General features: G+C 35.0%; 1 protein-coding gene across 2 annotated transcripts in view; it reads right to left on the minus strand.

Moving 5' to 3' along the window:
• Positions 1-22,928, minus strand: part of KCNH7 (potassium voltage-gated channel subfamily H member 7) — a 211,240-nt gene that overhangs the window by 83,378 nt on the left and 104,934 nt on the right. For both annotated transcript variants that reach the window (XM_068195687.1, XM_068195688.1), the window contains exon 3: positions 959-1,114. In XM_068195687.1, coding sequence (XP_068051788.1) covers positions 959-1,114 — 156 coding nt within the window. The remainder of the gene's footprint in view (positions 1-958; positions 1,115-22,928) is intronic.

Genomic DNA, 22,928 nt, shown 5'->3' on the forward strand with positions numbered 1-22,928 from the left:
TGCTTCTCACAGTGACAATTATACCAGTCTTTATTTCCTAACTAGAGAAAACTGAAGTGTTGATTTAACAATTTGAATACTTATGTTCCTTTATTGTACTAATGTTAAAGATTATCTCACTCTGCAAAGGTATTTTCCAAGTGTTAATGCTCACTGTTAGAGCCTGCTGTGCTTTACTAAGAGCTTGTACAAATGGGATGTGTTCTGGAAAATCTTGTAGTAGGAGTAGATTATGTGAGTGGCGACGTAAAGCAGAAAGATTGTGTTCTGTTGCTGCACACAGTGAAGGTCAGCAAAAGAGCACATGTTCTGCAGATAGTGGGACAGAAAGCTACACAGTGTAGCTGTAAAAGAAGTGGACATTTGTATTGAGTTTTCTATTTTTGACAATACTTATGTTCCAGAGTGGAATGAAAGCAAAAGCATTTCCTGTACATTCACCCATCCACCCCCCATCCTTCAAGTCAATCTAAATACTTCAATTTGATAAAATCAGGATATTTAATTATGTTTTAACTGATTTTTATATTTTCTAATTTAATTTAATCACATTTCACCAACTATTAATCAAATTATACCAATTATTTTTTTTATAAAATAGAAATACTCAATTTCAAATAGGCTAAGATGAAATATTTGGGGTATATCACAATGCTTTTTATAAGTTTTCAATTTGTAATTGATTTTTGTCAAGGGTAATGCACTTCTGTGAAATATTTTAGTTTTTATGAAGTTATATGTCCTAGTACAATTCACAAGATCTAGGCTGTTAGTACTACCAAAGATCTGATAGATTATTTTACCAACATCTTGCAGCAGGTTTGCTACATTTAGCTTATGATTTCAGATTATTGAGTCAATCAATGGGATTGCATCCTTTGCTAACCTTATTGCCTATGTTGATTACTTTGCCAGATAATAGTAGAAGTAAGCAAAAAAATTTCATTGAGAAACTTACGATTTACAAGTTTAGATGGTAATATTGGCTTGCACTTCTCAGGAGATGCCACATTCTCTTCATCTGTTACATACTCAAAATTAATAATAAACATCATTGCTACTCCCTCTTGATTTTTCACTGGAATTATATGGGTGTTGCAAATGAAGGTAGATCCTGCAGATGGATTAAAAAAAAAAAAGAAGGAAATATATAAATGGAAGGAAACATAATTTTTTTAAATTTCAGTAAGTTTAGTTATGCCAACAGACAGTGAAGAATATTTATTTGAATTCAATAATTGAGCATCAAACATATTATTAATTTAAAGAATTAAGTAATGTTTTCATAGAAAGAAATACCACTGTTCATAATTTCTTGGAGTCTTACCGTTGCCAAGAGGTGTCTCCTTTGAAATGTCAATTTTACTTTTTGTTTTTTTTTTATTAACTGGAAGTGCCTCTATAGACGGACTTGTGATATGGAGACATTTAATACCAAAAGTAGAAATGCAAACAATGTTCCAACCAGAGTCCTTGCAGAGAAAGCTGAACCTGATTTTTCTAAATGTTGAGCATTCTTCAAACATTTGCTTCTATTACACAGGATGAGTCATGCATTAAGTATTTATGGATGTAAATATCCCACTATTCTTATTTTAGCTCTCAGTCTTTTGGGATTTTGGGGAAATGTTTAGGTTTGTGTTAAACATTTTATTATTTATTTGTTTTATACTTCATCACAAAAAGCTTCTAAACAGTGCTAATAATTTTCAATAATTTTCAGAAGTGTTTGAATTAAGTGTTATATACAATTTGAAGTATGAATTTAAAAATACCCTAGCTTTCACATACTCAGCCTATACTAAAAGTTACAGAGAGCGTAAACTTTCAATACCTCTGGTGCCCAGAATGTTCTTGTTTAAAAACCTAATTCGAGATTTAAGGAGTTCTTTGTTTTAATTTTTCCACTCTGGCTTTAGAAGTTTCAGTTGACAAGGTCATTAGTTTTGATTTAATTCTTTCTATTAATGTTACAGAACATAGTGGTTCCAAAAATAATGTGATTGCTGTAAGCAATACAATAACGTGCTAAAAATTTCATGCAGACACATCTGTGAGCCGCGGTCTTTCCATGATAACTAGGGACTGGTTTAATACATCATCTGCAGTTTAGGCACTCAAAAGCAGTAATCACTGAAACTTGACAGCCTATGCAGTTTGACAAAAACAGATCTTGATCTAGATTGTACAAGAATATTTTTGTTTGCTTGTTTCCACTGAGGAGAGAGATAGTACAATTTATATCATTACAACCAAGACCAGATTCTGGCCTCTAATATTTAATGCAGTACTTGCTATAATGTGGCATATATGGCAATTTGAGTCAGGTATAAAATTGACATGCTGGCCTTTCAAGTTTTGCAGCTGTAACTTCCATCCATTTAATAAAACAGTTAAGCTGTGGCACTTGCCACAGTTTCCATGGTTACAAGCTCAATGTCTTTAGTAAACAGAAAATAAGCAATTTAAGACTGCTCCATTAGAGCTAAAAATAGCAGTGCTGCAGGCCAACCATTGCAACACAGACTGGTTAAACAGAGGGTCTGGAGAGAATTTAGAATAATCTTTGTGGTTTTAGCTAACAAATAAAATACATACTGAGTTCAAAAAGTCTAAATTCTATTTATTGATTTGCTTGGAAAGAAATGGTATGGATGGTTTTGACATGAAGATTTATAGGTTGAGCAGGTATCCCCCAATATCTGGAAATGGGGCTTGGCTGAGGCATGCATGACTTTGAATAACACTGAACTTCAGTGGATCAAATGTTTGTCAGTATTTGCAAAGGAGGATGATGAGGACACTTCTTTAAAAACTTGCCTGCTTTTGAAGGCAAGGGTGTTTCGGCTTTTGAAATGCTTCCCACAGTGCTAAGTAATTACACTATTTCCCATTTGTGTAGAACATTCTGCCCTCAAGAATTTCCAAAACTCATTTGTACTGGAGCTAGGGATTTGCATCTCTGGGGAGATGCAGGAGTTGTTTAACAGTCCACAGCTTAAGAACATGGCAAAAAGAGCAGAACACTGAAAATTTAAGCTGTGTATAGAAATATTTCAGGAACAAAAATTAGGAAAGGTTCATGTGTGGTTTAAATTAGCATGGTTCCTTTGAAGACCAAATATACCACAGACTAGTCAAGTCCACTGTAGTTCATTAGTCTGAATTTTTCCAAGAAAACCAGGCTTTTTAAGAGGAAAGGAATATTTACTTTTTTGTATGACTGAAAGTGGAATGCTGCAAGTTGACCAAAGTATAATGACAGTCATAGTCACTGTTGACATTGTTGGTGTTTGTCTTTAGTACAGACACTGCTATCTGCTATGCACTTCACAGTATCTAGCTCTATTGAAGGGACAAAAAGGAAATACAAAATTCTAAATAGCAAGGAATAGTGTAGTATGATATAAAAAGAAGAGATACAAAGTAATAACATTGGCAAATTCAAAAAGAAATACAAAGAAATAACATTGGCAAATTCAAAATATAAGCTTTGAGTTGTTAGAGTTGATAGCAATGAAGAAGTAATAATAATAAGCTTGTTTACAAACAATCTTATTTAGTATTTGCACTCTGGCATCCCACTGCTCTTCATTGCACTCAGCATGTTTTTCCTGTTTTGTCTCTATGCTGAATATTTCAAAAGTAAGACATGCTTCTGATGAGCAATAAAAATGGTAATGTAGTTTTTGAAATTTGCATTTCTTATCTAACAGCACTTGGCAAGTGGATGATTTAATAAGAACAACTAAGAAAATGTTACTTTTATAATTAATACATTCAATATCCAGCAATATATCTGAATTTTCTCATGATTGCTACTGAGAAGCAATCATGAAATATACCTGTTTTGCTCTCTCGTTATCATCATTGGGGATGATAGAGGACAAGTTGGACATTTCCTGGTCAGCTTGAATTCCATGGTTATAGGGACTTGTTTTCTTTTATTTAAGACATTGTTAAGCCCACTGTTTCATCTAGCTAAATTACTGGAAAAATCTCCATATGGGAAGAACAGATTTAACTCCCCTATTTGCTGTGTGGATATGATGTATGATTCCATGGTTATGTATTATGTATTAGTATGATTTCACAAGACCACACAGCCTTGTGTGAAACAAGTAACCACTAAAATACATACACAAGTGACAATAAATAGTTAAGAAATAACAACTAGTCATAGTAGGGTTATACAGGGTATAGTAGGGTTATATAAGGATCTATTGCACCATTTGAACAATTCTGATGAAGGAAAACCTATTTAACTATCTGTCTGCATAGTGTTTAAAGCTGACTTGCTTCAAAAGATCAGTACAAGGCAGGCACATCAGGCCAATTAATCTGGTTCATAAACATTATTTACCTTTCCAGTGATTTTTTATGGAAGATTTTTGGGCAGATTTTTATCAGATTGCATCTTCTAGATGCAACTGCATTCATTTATTAGAACTGTGGCAGTTCCACTTATAAACAATTTGGAGAGGACAATGCAGCTGATACAACAGTGAAGTAATTCAACACTCCAAATTCTCATATGAAAAACTCTGACAAGTAAACTTTGAAAAATTACAAATCCCAAACAACTAATTTGATTCAGCCTTCCTGGGAACAAAATCGTCACACGCCATTTTATATGCCAAGCTCAAAGGATCCCTGAAAAATGAGGCATTTAGGTAATTGTCCTAATTCTGCAGAATTACCATGGTTCACACAACAAGAACCTTTCAAAATTCATCACGTTTCTACAGGACAGCTCTGGAACACTCTTGCCCTGAATGGGTTTTACAGCTTCTGTCTGTGTTTCACCATTAAAAAATTTAGACTCCTGCACGCAGTACAAATTTGAGGACAGCCTTCAGAAGGCGGAGACTGGTTTCAGTATATTTTGGAACCAATCTTGGCTCCTTCTGCCAAAGAATTTATGACTTCTCAGATACTTTTTGTTACTAGAGCGGCTGTAGGCAACTGACTAAGGCTATAGAAAGAAAAATATTGAACATGTCCTTTGCACGCATGTAGAAATTTCTGGGCAGAGTGACCTCATACCTGAGTTTCCCAGGATTGTGATAATTTTTTACTTCTCTGACCTACAAGTAGTCCAGTGTAGGTATCTCTACAACCCATAGCCACTTCTGCTCATTTAAAATTGAAGATAACAAAGAATAAATCAAAACATAACAAAGAAAGAGCCAACAACAGCTTGCCTACTAGAGTAAGACCAAAGACAGTAAAAAAATAGAGGCAGAGATACTCTGCATTTCCAGATCTCGACCATTCTGTTTGCTGTTTGCCAGACAGCTCTGAATTAAACATGTTTGCAGTACCACAATTTTATGGTAATACAGGGACAAGAGAAAGATGCTGGATATTCTTTGCACTTTTATAAAATAATCACTATTTTTATTTTGGAAATAAATACCCTCCACTTCCCTCAATAGGATTCTCACTTTGTCTCAAAACAAATGCTAAAAATGCCTTCTCTCAGGGGAATAAACTTAAAACTACCAATTATAGTAGAACTGCAATTAAATATATTTAATATTAAATTGTATATTAAGCTTAGTCTTAATTCACCATTTTACTGAAACGGGGCACAGAAAAGTCCACATAGTTCCCATTTTGTTAGTAATGAAGTGAAGTGTTGGTTTCATAGATTCTTTTTGACTAGTTACTGTGAAATTATTAGAGTGTGATCGCTATTATAATACATAGAAACTTAATATTGCTCTGTTTAGCTAGAGCTGACTTCTGCAAATGCAAAGAATGCTATGCATTCCAAAACATAACCAATCTTATTTTGTTATCCTGTGTCTGTGTTTATAGACTTATTTGACCTTTCATCATAGCTTGTCTTATGGGGATTGCCCAGTGTTAATGAGAACTTCTCTGGGGAAAAAAAAAAGACAGGTAATCTGAGGGAGAATTAATGTGGAAGATGAGAAAACCTTTTCTATCTTTGCCTGTTCATCATGTAATCTTCATCTTTGGGATGAGGAGCCAAAGCATGGCTTTCTACTGACTCCTAAACTTCACAAACTCAATATGCTCTTCCTTCCTAATGGCCAAAAACCCCCATCACTTTCTACTTCTTTCAGCATGGGAATGGTCTTGGAAAGGTGTAATACTTTACCAGGTAGAACATAAGGGGAATTTAATGAAATTAAATTTATGTGCTATTCTTGGAAATGGAGATACTGTCCCGCTTTGTGCAGACATTCAGGAAGGCTGAGAAGGGGAGCCTTATCCACCATACTCAGCATACAAGTAGTAACAAGCCCCTTAGGACCATATGAAATGCAGTTAATGAAAGTCTTGTTCTCTGGCCTAAACTGCTATTTATAATCCATTTTATCACTAAATTCTGGCATATAAAGGACATAGGCATGCTTTTAATATGGAGTGAGGAAGAGTCACAGGAACTGTGCGGTAGAGGAATTAGTTGGAAGGCAAGGTGGGAAGGGGTATACAATATCTTGTGAAATAAAGCTGTTGCTTGCACAGAGCTGCTAAGACTTTCACATTCCTGAAATGTCCTAAGAATTGGGAGAATATTAATATTTTATACAGCTTTGTGTGAGATGTAATTCTGGCTTTATTCCCTGTTGTTCCATAGCTATTTTCAGCCAAACTTTAAAAAAAGGAATGGAAGTAAGCCAAATCCTTTGTTTTTCCTATGTGTTGTCAAGGTTCTAGTAACAAAATCTTAAAAACTTGTTTTAGAAAACAAATACTGTGAGTGGTGCAGAAGAATGACACCTGAAATTGACTGGTTGTAATTTATTAATGAGACCACTATAGCAAAGCGTTTTGTATTCTTGAAAGGTTAAAGACAAAGGAAAAGAAATTGAAAGCAAAACAGTGCCCAGGGAATATTTGCTCTGCTTTGTGTGGTTTTTGTGACTTATCTGAGAAGAAAGTCCTTTCTTTTGTATTTAAAATTCAGGAGCCTATTTACCCCTACTTTGAAGTCCACTCTAAGCAAACACTGTGTTAGGTGATGTTTAGTTGGCATTTAAGGACAATTACACTGGGGATGTGTATCGAATATTCAAGCAAAGCCAGTTTGTCAAATAATGAGGCATGATGTGTATTGTGATGTGGGGTCTACAAATGACCAATCAAGGACTGAAAATCCAATTCTTTCTGTTTCTATTCAAACATAAGCTGGGAACAATGCAGTATGTCAGAAGGAATATTGTTTTAAACAATGCAAAGTTTTACGTTCTTTCTAAAATCATGTTAAGAAGTCTATTCCTGTAATGCTGTGTTGAAGAGTCATGCAAAACTTCACATAGTTTTATGCTAAAGGGTTCCTTTATCAGCAAATACCTTTACAAACCTATTTTTCTGTTAACTAAAACTAAGATTTATTAACAGATTTTCACAACTTAGTATTCTTGTTTATACAATACAAATGAGTGGAAGAAGGACTGAATCTGGCCTGAGACTATTTCCCAGCACTTTGTGATGTATAACCATGTCTCAGGCATCAGATACCACATAATTACTTGCTCAACTCAGTAACAACCCCATGAAAAAAATACCAGACAAATACTTCTGTCTGTTTGTACCTGCAGCTTTCTGCATTTTTGCAATTGGTGTAATTTATTCAGACCTTTGGAGAAATCTGATTTGTAAATACCCTGTTTAAATGTCATCAAAACATTGGCTTATAGGAAAGAATTACTTTTGGATGTTCCTTTCTTTCCTGCCCTGCATTTGTTATGTAGCTGCACACATAAGGAGTAGGAGAAAACTTGATGCTAAGACTAAAGATGATTATATTGATCGCCACAAAAAGCATCTATTCTGGGAATCCCAGTTTGCATTGCAATTGCTGCCTGTTGCTATGCGTGTGTGTGTGTGTGTGTGTGTGTGTGTGTGTGTGTGTGTTTATATTACTGGTGTATATATTATATATATACCGGTGTGTATATTATATATAGTGGCAATTGGTGGTACTGGAATAATTTTACTTTCTTCTAAAGGTGTTACGACTGAGACATGAAAAGGGTTTTAATCAAACCAGCATTAAAAAGGAATGAAGAGATTAAGGATAACTCAAAGAAACCTTGATCCCATTTTCACAATTGAATTAGTAGATAACAGCCCCACACTATTAAACTGTGTCATAAATTTCCATATGGAACTTTGGGCAATGGGTTATGCAATTCTCTTTATCTTTTACCTGTATCTTCTGAGCTGTGTCTGTATGTTACCATTTTCCAGTTCCACATGACTGAAAATGAGCCACCATGAGTGGCAAGGATGGGAAATTCACATGCTTCCTATATCTGTGTGACTGTATATCCTGAAAGACTCAATGCAGAGAACAATTAAAAATATATGGTAAATTGAAATGTATTATATCACTTTTCAATTGAATAGCTATGTTTAAGGGGGATGGGTTGAAACAAGAAGAATATATTTGGCTTTCATTTATTAGGGACCTTACAGTGATTAAATAAGACCTACTTCCTTTGACATTTTACTCCACTGTCCTTAGCAAATATTCATTCTGTCACTGAAATTGTTACTGATACTAAGATTTGATTTATAAGACCATTTAGGTATTGTAAGGTATTAACTTACACAGTTTAAAGGTGAGGGAAGAATTTTTAAAGTAACAAACTAAGAAAAAATTGCCCTCTGAAGTCTGTGGATATGTTCTTTACTTGACTGGCAAACATGAATATCTCATTTGCTCTCCTTTTAATCCCATTTGTAATATAATTAAATTGGCAGATAAATACTGTTCAAATCCTTATTCCAGCATTTCTTAGGCTACTGCATTGCTAAAATGATTGCTAACATCCTAATTATAATATCTACACCTACACTAATAAGCTATGGTGATTAAATGAAATGCTGAAAACAGTTTGTATGGGAGGAAAATTTCCTGCTTTGTTGTTTAAGCATCTATAAACATGTACAGAAGATACAGAGCAGTTAAATATTTGGCAAGGAAAAAAAAATGAAATTAAGTTAAAAATAAACAAGCAGTGACATATTCATAAAGAAAAGACCAATAAAAAAAGCATAGAGTGAAAAATGTTGAAAACTGTACATGGAGGGTAAAGATTTGTTTAGGTTCCAGGCTGCCTGTAGAATAATTCTACTGGAGCCACAGCTGGGCCAGAAATTGCAAGATAGGCTTTCTTCTTTCTGACTCTGCTCACCTTAATACTACATTTGAGTTTTGTCAGAGGGGTTTTGTCAAGAGCACAGGCTGAAGTCAGGAGGCCTGGTTCTGACTGTCAGTCTTGAACACTCAAGCTGATCTCTCTCAGAGAAACACTCTTGTACATACATAGTGGGGGGAAAGCTGGATCTGAAATTGTTTTCTGGATAGGTTCTCATTACTGGCAGTTTGGAAAGATGATATGCTCAAACATGAGTGTTACCTGGAATCGTTCAGGCCCTAAACTTAGTCTAAAATCTCTTACATGTTGTCTTTTTCTTCCAGAAGTATGTAGCAAATAGTGTTACTTCTGAAAAGCAATGTCTCTGACTTGTTAAAGGGGACATTTCTGTCTCTGCATATGCAGCTGAACATTTTGGGCCCAGATCCTTGCACCTATGTAAGGTCCCTGAGTGCACTGCACACTGTATTACCTGATGCGAAGTCAGACACGGAAGGTCAGGGCAGACTGCACAAAGGGGTACATCTATAAGAAGAACCTCATTATTAAGCCTGTAAACCCTTCGCAAATGAATTGTCGAATAACTGAGGAAGATTTTTCATTCTTTTGTGTTGTATATGGTGCAGACTGTGTGAAAGAAGTAAATCCAATGCTTCTTGTCTCATTTGCTTAATATAAATACTTATTTTGCAGACACTTACAGTATGGTTATAGTGAATGCCAGATATACTACACTTGATGAATTTCATAACTGAAGATTTTAACAAAGAATCATTGCAAACAACAGTTCTATTTTAGAAAGAAAGAAACTGAAATATTTCACTGAGAAATTTTAAAAATTAATTATTTATTCTTTTTAAAGGACAATATTGAAAAGTGATTTTTTTCTACATTGCACATGATTCCCGTGAGAGAATTTTTTTGTAAATGTGCATTTTCCTGAAAATATATTAAGAAGTAGCTTTCAGGATTAACAGTGAATAGTAAATCCTGTTTGCTCAACTGCGTGATACACTTGAACTGAGGTAATTTTAAAAGAAGAGGTTTTTTTTTTTTAGTTACTGCAATGTGGATATGCTTGACTAGAGTTTTATCTCTATTAACAAAAGAGAACTCAGAATGTAATATCTTAAAACATAAAGCATCCCAATGTGGGACAGTAATAAAAAATTACCGAAGCCCAACATCATTGAACTTTGGTCAGTACCACCTGAGAAGGGTCAGTGATGCAAGATCAGATTCATTTCTAAAATTTAAGAGGTAGGTAAAAAAAATATAATAACTTGGCTCAAATAACAATAATGCAGCACTATATTTTTAGTGGTAACAACAGGCATTTGTATTAGTTTAAGCAATTTTCAATAATTTTTCAGTCTTTGTCAAGACAGAGAATTTTCTTCAGGGAAGGTCATAGTAGGAATTGCATTAATTCAGCAGAATTATGTGCAATTAGAATAGGTTTGAAAACAACTGGATTTCATTTAGAAAATGCTTTGATTTTCTTTTCATTTACATTTTCAGTAAGCTTGTTTAAAGCACTGCACCAAACAAATACCAGAGGTACAGTTCAAAGTGAAAAACATTGATAGGACACATTTTCTCTCACATTTTTTAACAGAAAAATAAAGAATTGTAGAATCCCAATGTGTGTTTAAATACATTTTGTGATAATTTCAAATTTACATATACTTTAAACATAAATCTTTGCAAAAACAGTTAGGTGAGAAATAATGGTTCTAATATTTTATTTTTAGTTAGCTGGCCAAGAGTTAGCAAATATTTAATTTCATGTGCTAAAATTAAATATGTCTTTTTTCTTTACTTTTCTTCCTCAATTTTTCTCTATTTCCACCTCTCTAGTTCTTTTTTTTTTTCCTCCTAGATATTCTTTTCTAAACCCTCATTAAAAGCTATGCACCTCTGGGCATTCAACTGAGAAATGTCTTATTATGTTCATGAGAAAAGGGATCTCAGGTATGTTGAATATTGCCCATCTTGCAGAAAATGTGCAGACTAAGACTTTTTTTTGTTAAAGTAACCTCATTTATTTTCCCAAATTAAACTACATAAACTATTTTAAGAACTAACTGAATAACCTTGTAAAGAAGAATGGAACAGAAAAAAGCCCAAAAATACCAACACCAAACCACAAAATGAAACCCACAAAACCCCCCCAGAACTCCATTTTTGTAATTTGTTTCATTTATTCAAGGTATTGGTCCAGATATGATATGAAGTTAAAGAATGATCCAGATTCTGTCCTCACTGACACTCTGCCATTTCAGGGAGAGTATGTTTTTTTTTTTTTTTTTGAGATGCAGTTATTAAAATATATCAGAAAGAATAAGTCATTAAATGGCCATACAGTATGAAGGGTGATACAGAAAAACAGATCAACAGCAGATCCCCTGAGGCAAAAGGGAAATGCTGTCATTCCTGCAAATTTTCACAAGTGAAATGTACATTCAGTTCCATTGGCCAAATAGAAGGAGTACCATTTTCTAAACATAGGTGCTTTTCTTATTGGAAAATCATACTCATGGAAACATATCTTTCCTGATATTTTCTAAGTGAATTGGTCATGAGTAGCTTGAAATACACAACCCCAAGCTTGTAAAAAAAAAAAAAATCATCATGTGCAGGACTAGATTTAAAGTCATTGTGTGCCTTACAGTGCTTTACTGTAATCCAGAAAAATGTATCTAAAGGGAGGAATGGCCAGACACAAAATGAGGGATTCTTGTTGCATGCAGTAGCTATTATAAGGTCTTGATAACAGGGACAATGATGTAGAAACCCTCTTCAGTGGGAAAGTCAACTGTGAAAGCTGGTGCAAGTAGTCAAGCTACTTGGATCATAAAACATATGGATGTAACCTCCAAGGACAAAAAAAAGTAGTGGTCTTTGGGAGTTCTTTTCAACACAAAATAATGGGATTTTGAATGCATATTAATACATGTGGTGGGAGGTCTATGTACAGAAGGTTTGTCAAACACACCAGCAAAATACTAAACTTCTGATAAAAAGAAAAAAATAATCTGTTTCCTGGTGCAAAATTTCCAAGCCAAACATAATGCATTTTTAATTCAAGTTCTCATTAGAAGAGATAAATATTAATAACTTACTGGACTAGAAATTAATGGCTGCCCTAGGGGTGGTTTTCATGACCTTATTGCAATCAGTTTAGACAAAGAAAGAACAATCCCAAGCAGCAAAACAGTGGTCCTTCTAAACGGGTAATTTTCTACGGTTGAGAAAAATGTAAGCAGAAATAATTGGGAGGAGAAATCAGACAAATATATGAATGAAAATTTGTACTTCTTAATGGGAATGTTAAATAACTAAAGAGTAGCAATTAAAAGGTGCTGAAGATATTAGCAAGTTCATCTGCACTGAGTGCAAAAGTAAGGGTAACAAATAGGATTAAAAGCTATATAGTGAATGGAGAATAGAGGAAGTAAATACACATCTGAGGAAACTGAGAGGTATGGAATACTTCAAGTGAACAGAGGAATGTGACAACTAAGGAGACTAATGAGAGCAAGTGAATACTCTCATTAGTGAATACAAGAAGAAAAAAAATAGCTCCAGTAATAGGAAGAAATTCTTTACTGTGAGTGTACTGAAGTTCTGTAACAGGTTACCCAGAGAAGCTGCGGATGCCCCACCCCTGGGTTTTTCAAGGCCAGGCTGGATGGGGCTCTGAGTAAGATGTTCTAGTGAAAGTTGCCCCTGCCCATATCAGGGGGATTGGAAAGAGAGGGTCTTTAAGGTCCTTTCCAACCCAAGCCTTTCTATGGATCTATGGTTGTGACAACATCCATAAATGGGGTACAGTGGCAATGAAATGACTGTATGGTAGTGAGACTGACATCAGTTGTAAGCAAAATAAGGAAACCGGTGATGTTAGATTAATTTAACAAAGAATACCTGACAAGAATGTAATTAATGTCACTCAGTGTGGTAATGCAGACATTATTAATGAACAAGAAATCTCATTTTATATTTATATTCTTTGTATAAAAACCCCCACCACGTAGTCATTGCAGACATATGCATTTGTAAGGTAGTCTACTGATTTTTATGCAATATTCTAATAGAGTAATAGAACTATAATTGTAAAAAAGCTCATTACATGGTTTACAAGTTGTCTGAGAGCTTCTAAAAAGTCATTAATGGAGAATGACAATTCAGTGCCAGTTTCTAGTGAAAGTCCACAGAAATTACCACAGTAGTATTAATTTGCTTTGAAAAGATCTAAAGAAAATATAAAATCCTTCTATGAAATGCATGGATGCTTCATAAACCAGTTGTGAAGTGGCTAATGATGTACTAATGAGTCAAAATAGAAGCAGTTAAATTCTTCTATAAGTGGGACATAAAATGCAAAAAAGGCATTATGAAATGGTAGATTTAGTCAGACAGTTAAAGAACCAGGGCATGGAGGTTGAAATAAAAAAAAAAAGATAGCTATAGCCTGGAATGTACTGTCTCACAAAAGAAATAAGAGGATAATATGTAAGAATGGTGCACAGAGCATGAATAAAGAAATAGAATAAGAAGTCAACTTTTCCCTATATATATGGCACTTAGGGGACTAAAACTGGATTGCTGCATACATTTTGGCATCTGAATTCTTAAAGTCCACTGAAAAATGGAAGGGGGCATAAAAATGACCAGAGGAATAGCATTGCTCAGAATGGTGCTATTGACAACTTTAAGATGTCAATCTTTGTTGTTTGGTGAAAAGTGGTTTGAGAAGTGACTTGCATTACAATCAGTAACTTCATGGCAGGAGTGCTGAATACTAAAGAGCTGTTGAGTCTAGCAGAAAGAACCTGAATGTCTGGAAGTTAAAGCAGATAATTCCAGCTGTATCCTCTGGATACAGAGGATCAGAGGAAGCAGTGGTTATCCCTCTCTTTGTGTTTTTAAATCAAGACTGGAAGAAACAGACAAGGCCTTTTAATTCAATAAAACCACCTATGTAATATTCATCTTCATAAAGTTCTAATGTTTCTTCTCAATATCTCATTTCAATCAAGGAGGAATTCAGTGCTTCCTGTCTCAGCTTTGCTCTGAATACACTGTGCTCCACAAACCAAGATGCTGCATCTGTCCTTCCCGTACTTGGGATTAAAATTTCATGTGCTCTCTTTAGTCAATTGGTAAAATTCCAAAAACTCTTCATGATTTTGTGAGATTTCGATGTTCTGATCTTAGTAAGAGGTGGGATCCCAGTGGAAGCAAGGCCATGTGACATGGGAAGAATACAGAGAGGCTACTTGCCACCGTAGAGAGACATTTTGTGTGGTCAAAGCTCAATTGGAGTTGACGATCCTGATGGGTCCCTTCCTACACAGCATATTCTATGATTCAATCATTCCATGGCATCCCATTTGAGCATGTTTTGGCACATGCTTTTGTAATTGTGGTGTAGCAGTGGATTAAATTCACAAAGCATGATTCCTAATCTCTTCCTCTATCCTGCTGATGGACATAGCAGCAGATGGCTGTGGATACACATGCCTGTTTTTCACTCAGATGCATCAGCAGTGCTAAGTCAGTACTCTCCAGGGCAATGTGTGTGGAGGTGCTGTGCCTCTGTTTTCCTCATTCTCTCCTCATCAGCAAAGGGCAGTGATTCCCAACACTGACCCTCCCAATAATGGTTGCTGGAGAATGTGTTTGACCGCTATTCATTGCTCAAATAACTGTTTCCTGTCTCCTTTAGGAAAAAGTCACAGGACAGATGGTGATGCAGGATGAAAGCACTGCCAGTGCAAAATCATTATCATTAACTACATCTTCCCACAAATAATATATATTTATCTGTCAAAATGAAACCTCCCTTATGAAATGTTAAAACTTTCCTTTGCAATAGTTCTTTTAGAATAAAAGCTCTTTTTATCTACTAACAACTCCACCTGATTAACTAAGAGCGTAACTGTTCTTGGACGTGGCAGTGGAATTTATTCTTTATTTTTGAAAGCAAATCCAGCTTAACATCCCCTAACCTTCACAGAAAGCTCATGTTCTTAGGCTGGAATCATGCCCTTAGTATCCATTCTTGATGGCTTCACATGATGTCCTGACTACCCATATGTATGTCCATCTGTTGGGCTGGCATGGTGCCCTCCCACAAGTTGCTGGACTTTGGCCCTAGGACACGGCTGGGGACTCAATGCTTACTTAAATACTTATGTGACTTCCTGTCTGTGTGGGTGTGGGTGTGTGTGTGTGTGTGGGTGTGTGTGTGCTGTAACCCTCCTGCTTCTAATGGACAGGATGGAAGGCATTTGCTTAATTTGCTTTGGGCAAAACAGACTAAATGTAACCCAGAAGAACTTTAGATAGGGGTGTTTTTGATAGAAAAATAGTAAGCAATTCCATGGAGTGAGTTGGATTTTCCAAGTTGAGTATGTAAATCTAAACAGTTTACTAGCAAAGCATTACTTTTTCTTAGGAAGAAATGCAAATCCTACAGAGGGAAAAAAAAGTCAGTGGTAAACAGCAATTTTGAGATAGACCATTAACAGACACAAGAATGAAGTTTTCATGTGCTAAACACTAAATGGAGGTGGTTTTAGAAAGGTATCTTTCCTGAAAGGGCTGGACTTCTCAAAGTCTTCACATAGTGTTTCATCTTGCTTATCATGATTTTATGTTGCCAGCTTTGTTTTTCAAGTTGAAAAATTGTGCTTTTCTTATCAACTGCTTCTGGGTGGCATCTAGTTGGCAGCACACATCCAGACTCAATCCACATAAGGAAAATATGCAATTCCAAAGTCCTGTCTCTGCAAACCCTGCAGCTATTGACTCAGGCTCTCTTCCAGGAGGTGTTCTGCCTGTTGTTTTTCCTTTCTATCACATATACATGCTTCCTAAGAAAGCCTATTAGGCTGTAGATACCTTAGCATCTCTTGTCAAATTTACTACACAGCACACACAATTTTGAATTCTGATTTACTACTTGGACAACAGAAGAAAGGAAAAATGTAAATGGAGTAGAGGATTTTCTGGGGCAAAATCACTTAAAACCCAAACTGATATTTTTGCAAATGAAAACAATTTTTCCTGAAATATATTTTCTAATGTTTTCTGAAAGATAAAACTTTGGTTTCTGCTGACAGAAAGACTGTGCTCTGCCTCATATACTCTTGTGGGAGACTATAGCACATTTACCCCACTCATGAACATTTTTGTAGGAAAAAGGATGAATAAGACTCAGAGTTTAAGGTCTTTTGTTTGTCATCTTGACTTTCAGTTTCCTGTAACAGTCCATCAGCCTTCCTTGGTCATCTCTTTCAAATGCCTTACAGTAACTTGCTTAAGACATCACATGCTTCAGGTACAGTGCAAAACGGAATTCATAATACTAAATGATGCAGCGTTCACAGCCACAGCCCACTTTTGTCAAACTGCATGTTCCATGTGCTGGTACTTAAGACAACTTTAATAGTTTGTTTAGGTATCTCTATGAGAAATGAATTCTGCTTATAATTCTGTTATTTTATTTATGGGCTAAATTGTAATGAAATCCTGGCTAATAATCAAGAACAAAAAAGTTGATGCTAAGTCATCATGTATCCAGTCTTGAAAATATCCTTTCAGCAGAAACCTGTCAAATATAAGTCTAAACATATTTATCTCATAATAATCTATTTGCTGAATTTAAATCTTGTTGATTAGGAAGTTTAATAAGTCTAGATATTGGTTATCTTTCAGCTTGTTAAAATCATGACCCTTAGCAACTGAGCAATGCTTACTAGTATTTTCACAGCATCTCCACTTTAGATTTGCTGCTTCTATTGAACTCCATAAAAAGTAGGGATGTGTGACTTACACGTAATTACTTAACTCATGTGTATTGGTGCCTGGCAATTTTAAGGACTTCAGTGTTTTACCTGTACAGTACCGTTGAACTTAGACATACTGAAAATCGGCACAGCACACACACTATACACAAAGCACTGTAACCAAAGGTCAAGATCATCTGATGCCTTTTATTGTGTAACTGTCCTGTTTGCAGCTGCACTGTTCAGCTCGAATTTTTACATTCACTTTTTTCTTCCAAAGCTCTAACTTTTTGGAGTGCGGCATAGAATCAGTAAGTTATTCACCCTAATAAGACAAGAGGGCATTTATAATGCGGAACTGGAAACAAAACTTAACTTCAGGTATTCTGAATTATCTTCTACAGGTTATAGATCTATCTCAGGGAAATTGGACCTAATAGACAATAGTTAAATACTCTAGATGAATTATTGAATAATTTATTCATTATATGCAAGACTGAACAGTTAAAAAAAAGAACAGTAAAATAATAATAAGAAACATGAGTGCAGAAAATAACAGCCAAAACTTCACACTATAGCTTCATCATAACATTAAAGTTTGGTAGATGAACTCGAGATTTATTTTCTTAAATCCCTGAGATTACATTATCTTTCTAAGATTTAATGAGTTGTGCAGATTTTATGTGCTGATTGAGTCACCTTTACCACACGAAATTAAAATGTGTAAATTACATTCTATTAATGTAATTTCTGACAATGTTTAAATGGTTTATTTATTTTAAGGTAATAATTTTTTAATATACACAATATGCATTTTTCTGTGGGGTGAAACCTTTACAGTCTATTGTAAGCTCATCCCTTTTCAAATTGCAGTAGATAAATCTGTGGTAATCTCCTTTGCAAGTATGCCATAGAACATGTTATAAATACCACAAGAAGGGCAAAATTTACTGTGCAGTAAAGGTCAAAGTGATCAAATCAATAAAGGGTATAATGAAGCCCATTGGCAGTGATTCAGCTGGACACTTAAGCAGATGACAATTTTTTAGCCTGTGAGAAGTCCCACTGACTTATATGTCCTGCTGAATATATCAGCAATTTGGACTTTGTGTAGTACCTTGTTTATATTATTTAGATATTCCAATTAAAATCTTAGCTTTGTGCAAATATCTGAAACGACAGTGACAGAACTGAAGTATTTACTAAGCCCCTTGTGAATAAAAGAAATTAATGAAGATATCAAAAAATATTTAGGGAAAAAAAATCCATCCATATAAACATGCAATTTGAAGTCAAATTTGTATTCCTGCCCTGGCTTTTTTCTACTTTTGAAAAACTTGTAGTTAGGAGTTTGCTCCTCATATTTCATTTATACTTTCATCAGGTACTGACTTCAGGAAAGGCAGAGCAAGGTGGGTGAAGTCCTCCCTGTTTTCAGTGCAGCACCAGAGCCCAGTGAGGCTCAGTCTCTGAGTCAGGATCGTGGCCATACCTCCCTGAATGCCATTGTGCCATGCTGATCAGCAGAGTACCTGCACTTCAGCATACAACTCCATGTGCTTACTCCCATCTCTTTGCTTCTCTTTACAACTCCTTCCATATGTCCCTATAAATCTGGATATAAGGAAACTGTAGGGATCCCTTAACTCAGAAGTAAGTCATGCTTTGTGCCCCAGGGCAAAGTGATATCAAATCAAGTCTACTGGTGTCCATGCAGCAGAAAATTTAATTGAGTTCAAGGCTTTTTTGAAATCAATTTCAGTATCCAAATTATGAGCTTGATTTTCTTTTTGTTATAACAGATCTTGAATGAGTTGCTCATGATCTGTGCCATTGTGAGACAGGATTTCATACCCATGCTGTGCATTTTCAAAATCAATGTCACAATTTCTTTGTATCTCTCTCTTGAGATTCCAAACTAGGCTAAAGACTGGCTGAAAGTTATTGTAGAAATATTTTCATTTGAGAAAAATGAAATTTCATTTATCTTCATTTTTGATTAATGTAGAAATTTCATTACAAAAGTTCTCCTTTAAAGTTCTCCTTTATCTAAAGGGAGCTTCTTACTTTTTCGTGGAAATTGAACCAAATCAAATTTAAAAACCATTTTTTGGGGGTGAGGGAACGCTTTTAAATGGGAACTACTAAATTGCTACAGGGCCAGGTGTAAATTGTTGTTTATTTATCCCCTCCTTGTATTTGCTGGATTCTTTGATTGTGCTTCATCTCCCATAATACCTTATAATGTAGCAATTTAGTGAATTGGCAAAGTACTGCACAAATGTTTCAAAAAACCCTAAACCACCTGAACTTACAATGGCTGAGGAAATGAAATAATTCTCTATGCATAGTTTTGATACAGGTCTAAATATCTGTTTCCATTTCTTCTGAATGGGAAAGTATAATAATCTTAATTAAACATTAAAATTTTTCCATTTATTTTGTCCTTTCCAAAAAGTTTTACATTAGGCTATATTTTGTAGTTGCACTGTGTGTTTGGGCTTTCTTCAGTTTTATTATGTTTGTGTACCTGAGACTAACAGCAAAATACTGACTTTAGTAGATTGTACCTGTGCTATACAGTTGTAAATAATGTCCAAATTTGCATCCCTCAACTAGGGCAACAGTTCTGGTTGGGGTGAAAATTCTCTCACTGTAAAACTCAGGCTGTTTTCTTTTCTTCAGCAACCCTGAAGTCAGAAGGCTCCAGTGCAGAATCACTGTAGAATACATACTCTTTGGAAGAAACACATTATTTCACATCAGAAAATGCAAGTCTATGTGCTTTTGAAATAGTACACCATTAGTTTTCCCATGCTGTGTTTCTGGCTAATCTTGTGCTGCTACTGCAATGGACTTCTTAAACTCATTTTCACAGGTGTCCCTGTGCTGCCATTTGACACCCAAGAAGAGCAGAGAGAATAATTTCACTAAATCATTACTAGTAAGGGAACCAAAGACATGGATTAAAGTAGAAATCAATCTTACATGAGAAAAAAGAGTAGGAACATTACATGTTCTGCAAGCCAGCAGTTCTCAGGCTCAAAGGGAAGTCTAGCAAGCATTACAGATTGAGTTGTCTGGAAAAGTCAATGGAAAATAAAAAGAAAATCCTCTCTCTTCCTTGCCAAAGCCTATTGCCTAAACCAAGGTAAGCATTAATCAAAATTAAAGTGTGCCTGCAAAGTAAAAAGTCACTTCAGATCCAACTCAAAATATATTATGCTAATCCATCCATTACTCATGTTAGCACACTAGTATGCCCAACTCAATTTCTATGCCTTGCTGGAATTTGCTATTACAGATTGATATTAATTTAATGAAACACTTTGTAGGTTATTATTTTACCTTGTTTAAACCCCAGTTAAAGAAATATTTGAGGGGTGGTACAACAGACTATAGAAATACTTTCATGGTAATTCCTCCCCAAAGAATCTGAAAATTATATTATTTGCCCATGAGGCTTCCTTTAAGTGGTAGAAAAATGCATGTAACAAAAACCCTATCTAGGCACTTGCTGGCATTCCCTTGTTGATAAATTGTAATTTAAAATAATAATTATCATGTCAATGTTTTAATCATCAGTATTTTAGACTATTTTATATACCTTTTAGTCTTAAAAAGTTCTGCCATTGGATGATACCAGTGACAGTATAGAAAGCTCAGTTCGTGAGTTTTATTGCAATGTAAAATACGTGTCCTGTTTTAATTTGTTACCACCACAAATGATATCTGAAATGCTATTCTATGTCAAGTTTTGACAAAGACTGAAGTTTTGCTCCTTTCAGATGTGGAATTACAATTGAATTTTGCCTGTAATGCTTTCCTGAAACAGGAGGCTTTAAGTGGCAGAACTATGCAACTTCTTGAGTAGCATAAGCCCACAAGAAGATACTGGCATGCAAGAAAGCTTCATTCTTTTCACCTTCTATCTGACCTTTTGGTAATATGAATTTATGTTTTTTAATGACAGCAGTATATAGCATTTGAAATCAAAGTACATCAGAAGACCAAAAGCAGTAAATACTGCCCAATGTGTAGACTAAAGTTACACTAACAAGGGAGGTGATGTGGATGGGTGGAGTGGATCTTTATTTCCATTTGATGTCTGTCTGAACTATGCTTTTGGAATACGTTTGCAGTTGAAAGGGTACTATAAAATGTTTAAGTTGGTATAAAAGTTGGCAGAAGCCAAAGACTGGCACTAGAAACCTATACATAGAAAATGAGGAGCTGCATTACTTGAACAGTCCAAATTAATGTATATAGTCTAAAGTAACATATGTGCATATATTGTTGAAATTTTTGAAGATATATTAAAATTTAAATAAAGGGAATATTTACAAATACCTTATGAAATACAATAGAGATAACTTTATCTAATAGTTTACTACATCAGAAATGCAAAAACTACTATGTAACACTTGAGGACTAATTTTTATGAGACTGATCTTCAGACCTGTTCTTACAGAAATATCATATGGGTTATATCTTGATGCAATACTCAGAAGGCAGTGAAATGAAGGTAGGAATATGATACTTTGCTAAAGGGTGTTTTTATTTGTATTTCACTAATCCTATCCTTTTCCCTGAAACAAAATGTTGTTTTTATTTTTTTCTGTTTTGTTGCCTATATTTCCCACCCACATGAAGAGTAAACATCACTGTTTTATCAGCTGTAAATAAAGTGTTACTGTCAGAGCTCCAGTCCAGTCCAGTGTATGGGCTCTGTTCCAGTTTGCAGCTAGGATGCTCTGGATTAGTATGATCCAATATGTATTTCTTTTCACATTCTGCAAAGGCAGAATTCTTCCTGGTTTCTTAGAATGCTGTGGCTGTGAAGTCAAAATGTGCTCTTCAAATGGCTTAGGCCTAATTTTATAAGCTGACATGGTATTTAATGAAGAGAAGGACAAATTTATATTTTTATAATAAACATTCAATTATGTCAAATTCCTTCTAGTCCTAAACTGTTCATACTTTTGTGCCGGCATTGAAGCACAATGCTGAACATCTGCAATTGTCATGCACTAAGGTACAAAATGTGAATTACTGTCTACATTATTTTTCTGACTCACACAGGGTTAAGTTGTCCAGCACTATTTAATACATCATTATTTATAATTTTCCCTTTGCAACTTCATCTGCCAGATATATTCAGCTTTATTCACACCCTTAGGAAACACAAGGAGAATCTTCTACACAGTCAAGATATATTGAAATTTTGCCTCTACCACAGACAGAATATTCCCTAAGGGGCAGCATAACATCTGTGCTTTCTGCCAATATGAGAAAACTGGTCATGCTACTGAAAAGCAATGGTGGTGGCACATGCAATGTACCTTGTCCTCCAATCTTTTTCCTTCCACTGAAAAAAATAAATGAAATTTGTCTTGCAAATCAGCTTACACTAATAAAGTTTCTCATCTGTTTGATGAGATGGAGTAAGAAATAAGTTCCTTGATAATTTTCTAGGTGCTAGACTAAGTCCTAAACTTTGACTGGAAAAAGAATCTTAGAATGAAAGTATATATTGGTTCTTCTAGAAAAGTTGGAGACGTGCTGGGAAATACAATATTTATATTAGTAACAATATTTATCCTCTCAAAAACCAATATATGCTGGTACAAATTATAAGGTACTAGCTAAAACTTTAAAATTACTTCCCTGTTACCTGTATAGATAGTTTTAAAAGTTGAAAATTAGTTCCTCAGAGGAAATGAGTCAGAGTACACTGCCTAAAACTCAGATGTTGTTTTGAATTGGTATTTTCACAAATGATGCAGATAGCTAAGAGACTATTGCAATTAAATAATGACAGTTCAGTGAATGGCAGTTAACTGGTAAATTTGCCCGTCTGCTTTTGTATCCTTCTGTAGTCTCAGATTCCTAAATTTACTGTGGATTATTTTTTCTTTATCTGCTATACAGCTTGGTCCTCTTCTAACAGGCTGATCTTGAACAGTCATTATCCTGCCCCCAAAAA

This window comes from Anomalospiza imberbis, chromosome 7, assembly GCF_031753505.1.
Source record: "Anomalospiza imberbis isolate Cuckoo-Finch-1a 21T00152 chromosome 7, ASM3175350v1, whole genome shotgun sequence".
NCBI lineage: Eukaryota > Metazoa > Chordata > Aves > Passeriformes > Viduidae > Anomalospiza > Anomalospiza imberbis.